The 6,147-nt window shown below is 36.1% G+C and overlaps 1 protein-coding gene across 2 annotated transcripts in view; it reads right to left on the bottom strand.

Moving 5' to 3' along the window:
* Nucleotides 1-6,147, bottom strand: part of SLF1 (SMC5/6 complex localization factor 1) — a 68,175-nt gene that overhangs the window by 17,945 nt on the left and 44,083 nt on the right. For both annotated transcript variants that reach the window (XM_027765987.1, XM_027765988.1), the window contains exon 11: nucleotides 290-437. In XM_027765987.1, the coding sequence (XP_027621788.1) occupies nucleotides 290-437 (148 nt within the window). The remainder of the gene's footprint in view (nucleotides 1-289; nucleotides 438-6,147) is intronic.

Below are 6,147 nucleotides of genomic sequence, written 5' to 3'. Positions count from 1 at the left end.
CCATAATGTCTATAGAAAAAATAAAACACAAAATCACATACAATATCAGTTCAACAACATAAAAATGCCTAGAAAGACATTAAAAGCTTAACAGTTATCACTGTGGGAGAATTACGTGTAAATTTTATCTTCTTCTTGATAGCGCCTGTGGTTATGTATTTGTTTGTGTATGTATCCATTACTATTTTAAAGAAAGTTTCACAGGAACCTATGTTAAAAATATGGACTGTTTAAAGGAACTCAGAACTAATTTCCACAATGGGTTTAAGAAAACTACAGACATACTTACCATCACATGAGAGGGAAATATAACTTCCTAGGTCATCAGACATGTGTCGCATCACATTTCTACCCATCTTAAGACCAAGGAAGATCCAATAATCTATTGCTGTTCCAAGAATTCCAGTCAATAGGTAAGCTAGTTCCTGTTTGAAGACCTGACATTAAAATGAGAAAAGTATTACTAAAATATATTAAAGAATTTCTATCAGTGTTTCTAAATACCTGTTGAGAGGCAGAACTTAACTATTTATAGATAAGAGTATGCTAATATTAAAAGGCACACTTAAGAACCATAGCAAATAACTCTTTTCCACACACACACACACACACACACACACACACACACGATCGTTAAACAAATATAGAGAATTCTACATAAGTAACTTAGAGCAACCTTTTAAGATAGTTTTATCCAATGCTGTCGATTGCTTTTGTTAAGCAATAATTCCATTAAGATAATGAGGAAATACCTGGTTTCTCTGGATTTCTGTTAACAGGAATATATGATGATAAGAGAAGACATATTTAGCTGCCCCTACTGTTTTACTGTCTACTCACATAATTAATTACCCTTTACATTTCTCTGAATGACATTTTCCAGAAAAAGACCTGAGAACCACAATAAATAAAAGCTTTTGCAAACATGATTTTCCATTCATTGTAAAGACACAGATTGACTCACATTTTAATTATTGAAATGCATCAAATACTACCTATAGAGATCTATAGTTATCAGAGTATTATTTATTTATTTTAAGAGAGATTTTTTGCTATAGGGCACATGTACTTGCTAGAGAGAAAGAGAATGAGAAATCACCCCCTATGAGATGGCCACACAATAGCTTCTCCTCCATTCTCCTCTAGGGATTTTGTACATGTATGCACAGTGCTTAGTGTGTTTTAAGTTGCCAGGACTGAGACTTGAAGCGCGGTCAACTATGTGGGAGTCCAGTGATAAAAACATTATTCCATCTGATGGTCCCAGTTATCAGAGTTTTAAAAGCATAAATTCTGCCCATATTTTCAGTTTCATATTATTAAACTCCCATAATATACCAAAATACAGAAACCTTACTTACAGTAAGTATGCTTTACCCAAGAGTTAAAAAATATTTTTCTAGTCCATAAAATTAATAAGTTATGAGATGAAGAGGTGTGAAATAATATTTTAAAAACACCTTTGATTTAAATATACACACTTTTTAAAAATGACATTAAAACTAGTTGAGATTCCTATATTCTTGATATTTGTTGCCTAGGCATGTTGGATGCGTGAAAAAACTCACTTTTAAATTTAGCAGTTGGTAGAAGGCATGTAAAAGGTTTTAATAAATGTTATGATATCTAAATAGATACTATGTTTAAAATAGGATTAGCAACTCAGAAATCTCTGTGTCTTAGAATCCGCAAGGACTACTACTTAATTTCTCTTGCTCTCAGCAAACAAGCTTCTTGTAGACGTGCATGGTATCTCATTAGGGCATCATTCCTTAAGAACCTATTAGGTAAATAATTTTAAAACATGGAAGTTCTGTTTCTAGCTTCTTGTGCAAACACATGTAAACGGTCAAGAAGCAGATGCATCAGGTTTGCCAACTGTGTGTGCTGAAGTAGAACCCATAGAGTCAGGATTCGTAGCGAGTATAGAGGTCCTCTGTTGCACTATCATACTCTGCATCACACTGCATTCTGCATTCCCTTCTGGTAGGGAAGCACTGCCCTACTTCTGATATCATCAGAGCCCACAATAGGCAGCCTGATCTTATCAGATTAGGATATGTGGACAGGTGTCAGCACCTCTTCCCCTCCCACCTTGATTAGGGGGTGTGAGCCCTGTAGTTGTGTGGCACGGGAAGCTAGAAGCAGGACTGATATAGCCAGCAGCAGTCACATTAGTAACTCTAATGCCTCTCCTGGTATGCTCTGAGGGACTAGGGTCCAGACTTTGCAGAAGCCATTCCATTCACTGTAAAGCTAACATGAAGATGACCACTGCTAATAAGTTAACGCTTCCTTCTCATGTTCAAGTAATCATGAGAATATGAACAGGACAGTGAAAATTTTAAACTACCAAATCATTTATGTGCACACATATGCCAGAGGACATTCATTCTAACATAATGTATATCTAAATATCAGCAATGACTACTCTGGAAAAAACAAGAAATTGGTACATTTTCTATTTCCTATCTTAAAGGCATAATGAATCAAGACCACTTGAAATTCAAAGTTCCAAGAGCCTCTGGGGAAGGAAAAAGGATGTTGGCCCTCAGAGCTAAACAACGTATGAAATTACAATCCAGCATGCCATAAATTAAAAAGAAAATAAAATCGACCAGTTAGGACTTTCCCTTTTTCTATGTGCAAACAAATGTACACATATATTCCAAACCAAAACTGAATATAATATTGTTTAATATTAAATTTACCTTGGTGATCTTATTAAGCAGAAAAGGGTAAGCAGTCTTAGAGTAATTTCAAAGAATGAGTAACTTAGCATAATAAGAAAGATCCTGCCAAAGTATCTTTTTATCATTAGCTAAACACGAGAATGCACTACATATCCTTAGTAAATTCTTATATAAAAATAAACTTTCAGACTAGGCTTTTATTTATATTCCTTATTATTTTAATTAACAATTTTTTTCTGTATGGTGTGTGCACTTGCCACAGAGACTGGAGTAGGGAATGGGAAAGCAACCCTCACGGGTAATGGCCACACCACAATTCCCTCCTCTCTATTTTCCTCTTGGGACTCTGGGAATATATGCACACATGTCCTGGTATAGTTTTGTTAAAACTGCTGGGTCTGGGATTGGATACATGCAGTTGGTCATGTGTGATCCAGCTGCCTTTATCACCATGCCACCAGCTAGCCGCTACTCTATATCTTTAACTATGATACACACTATAGTCATAGAGCTAAAACACTGTTATAAATTATACTCACTGCAACTTTAATGGTATACCATCATACCATTTTTAGTATGGTGAATATGTATGTTTCAGAAGTAAACAGTGTAGGAAAATAGCAAATGAAAGGAAAAAAGTGTTCTTGGAATACTGAGATGTTTGTTAAAGCTTGAAGAATAGGGGGCCAGCAGTTAGCGTAATGGCTATGTCGCTGGACTCCCATGTAGTCGACCACAGTTTGGGTCCTGGACCCAGGGACTTAAATTCATGCCGGGCACGAGTGTGTGCATGCCCAAGATCCCGAGAGGAGAATGGAGGAGAAGGGATTGTGGCATGGCCATCCCCCTGGGGGGGTGATTTCTCACTTTCTGTCTCTCCGTCTCTGTCTTTGTGGTGAACACACGTGCCCTATAGCAAAAACTTCTCACCTCCCCCCAAAAAAGAAACAAAAAGCTTGAAGAATAGAACATGAATAACCTGAGAATATAAAAAAATTAGATACACAATTTGCATATAGGACATGAATTTATCTTGAATTTCTTAATATGTTAAACTCTACTACCAGACACGCTGTCAATACGGTTCCCTTTTATCTGCTAGTACAGGTAATCTCTGGTTTATAAACTTGGTGATATTTTAAAAACTGTCATCTGTAATGCAGAAGAAACTAGCATCTTGATCTTCTGACTTCAAGGTTAGGTATTTCTATAATATCCACTGTAAAACTGTAATACACAATTACTCTTTGGAAAGATACAAACATACACACATACTGTCTCTCTCTCTCTCTCTCATACTATATATATATATATATGTATATATGTGTGTGTGTATATAAATATGTATACATATGTATATATTTATATATGTGTGTGTGTGTATATATTTTTACATATAATTTCTAAAGGGCATGTGTGCTTTTTAGAGACAGACAGACAGTAAGCACCTCCATAATGGGGTGTGATCATGCAATAATCCTTTCTCCCCTTCTCCAAACTGTCAAGATCTGGGACATACACAAATCTGTGACCAGCTGTTTTTCAAGCAGGATTTGAACTGCTGTCAGCCATGTGGGGTCGAGCTCCTTAACAACTATGTCACAAGGCCAGCCCGATTTGAACCGCTGTCAGCCATGTGGGGTCAAGCTCCTTAACAACTATGTCACAAGGCCAGCCCCCTTCTTGTTTTAAACAGTGGCATATGAAGCATGAGAAAGTATACAGCAGCAGAGATTGGTTTCTAGTCAAGGTTCCCCCTGACACGCTGTGTTCAAGTAAGTTACTCAAACTCTTTACTCTTACCTTTCTTATTTTTAAATACAGTCTAGCATCCATTTCTGCCTATAATTGTAGGGTTATTCTTAACATAGCACCTAAGGATATTGCAAAGGAAAGTAGAACTGGAGCCAGCTGGTGGTGGGGCAGTATTGTAACACTTTGCAATGCTGGACTCATGTGGGAAGGTCCTGGTTTGCATCCATAGACATACCATACATGCTGGACATATGTACATGCCCAAGATCCTAACTGTCTGAGGGTGCATCACAGTGCAAGGACCTGTTGGAAGTGCTTCCATTCCCCACTTTTATGGAAGAAATAAATAAGTAAACTTAAAAAAAAAAAAGGAGAGAAAAGAAAAGTGAAATGAACCACCAAGCTTAGTAAAATTTGCACCTCCATAACCTTGACACAGCCTACCTCTGCTCTGCCAAGGGAAGCCCAAAGCTTTCTCAGATTAATGACAATGAAATTCACTGCCATTGTGTCACTCTGTAATACTTGCTGATTGACATTATGACAAAACAATATTAGCATAAACTGAGGACTTCTGTTTAGCTAATGACTTAAATTGAATGCTTCAACTCAGCAAATCAAGAAACAAATGCTTTACAGTACGGAAAATGATGTCTGTGAACATGCATGGAATTCTTGAAACTGGAAACTGCCAAAAAGATTTAATTAAGTACAAGAATGAATTCTAACAGAAAGGTAATATAAAAAAAAGCTTATATAAATTTAAGCAATTCAAATGTTAAATAAAATATTAATTTGCAAAAGTTAAAACCAGTTTTCATATTACAGCTATGCTACAATTTACTGCAGACTGCTTCACAAATATGTTGCTTTTATTTATGTTTGAACAAAAATCTTCAAGTTAAATATGTATAAATCTGTTACTATTTACATCAGTGTTTGAGTAATTTATCTGTGATAGTCCTTTGATGATTTAGTGAAATTGTGAAAATGCCAGTTTTATTATTGTTTTCAGTTAAAAATGAGCAATTTCATTGATGTAATCAAATGGGTGAAAAAAGAAATGTTCTATAACAAAATATGTTCTATTCCTAATAATTCTACTTTATAAAAAGTAAATACAAAGACAAATGGTAATTTATAAGAATGCTATCAGCTTTAGCTTAGAAGTACTATACTCAAATGTTAATAAGATATAAAAAGGTCTATGTCAGTTGAATAATTTTAATTTCTACACACCACGCTTCTTTTAAAATCAGATACATATCGGAAAAAAGAGGTGATTCAACTGGTATTGTCACATAACACATTACTTGTTCACAAAAACATCTAGCTATAGTTAAGAGCAAATTCCCGTTTTAATGTCAAAAATAAATTATTTTTGGGGGGAGTCAGCAGTTAGCCTAATGGCTATGTTGCTGGACTCCCACGTAGTCAACAGTGGTTCGCGTCCCAGACCCGGTGGCTTAAAACTCACGCCGGGCATGTGTGCGTGCATGCCCAAGATCCCGAGAGAAGAATGGAGGAGAAGGGATTGCCACGTGACCATACCCCCTGAGGGGTGATTTCTCACTTTCTGTCTCTCTGTCTCTCTCTGTCTGTCTGGTGAGCGCACGCGCCCTATAATGAAAAACCTCTCCAAAAAAAAAAAAATAAATAAAATAAATTTTTAAAAAAAGGTTTTTGCCATAGGGCGTTG

This window comes from Tupaia chinensis, unplaced genomic scaffold, assembly GCF_000334495.1.
Source record: "Tupaia chinensis unplaced genomic scaffold, TupChi_1.0 Scaffold140095_1, whole genome shotgun sequence".
In the NCBI taxonomy this organism is placed as follows: Eukaryota; Metazoa; Chordata; class Mammalia; order Scandentia; family Tupaiidae; genus Tupaia; species Tupaia belangeri.
Note: the sequence above shows the minus strand (reverse complement) of the source record. Positions and strands in the feature narration are given on the sequence as shown.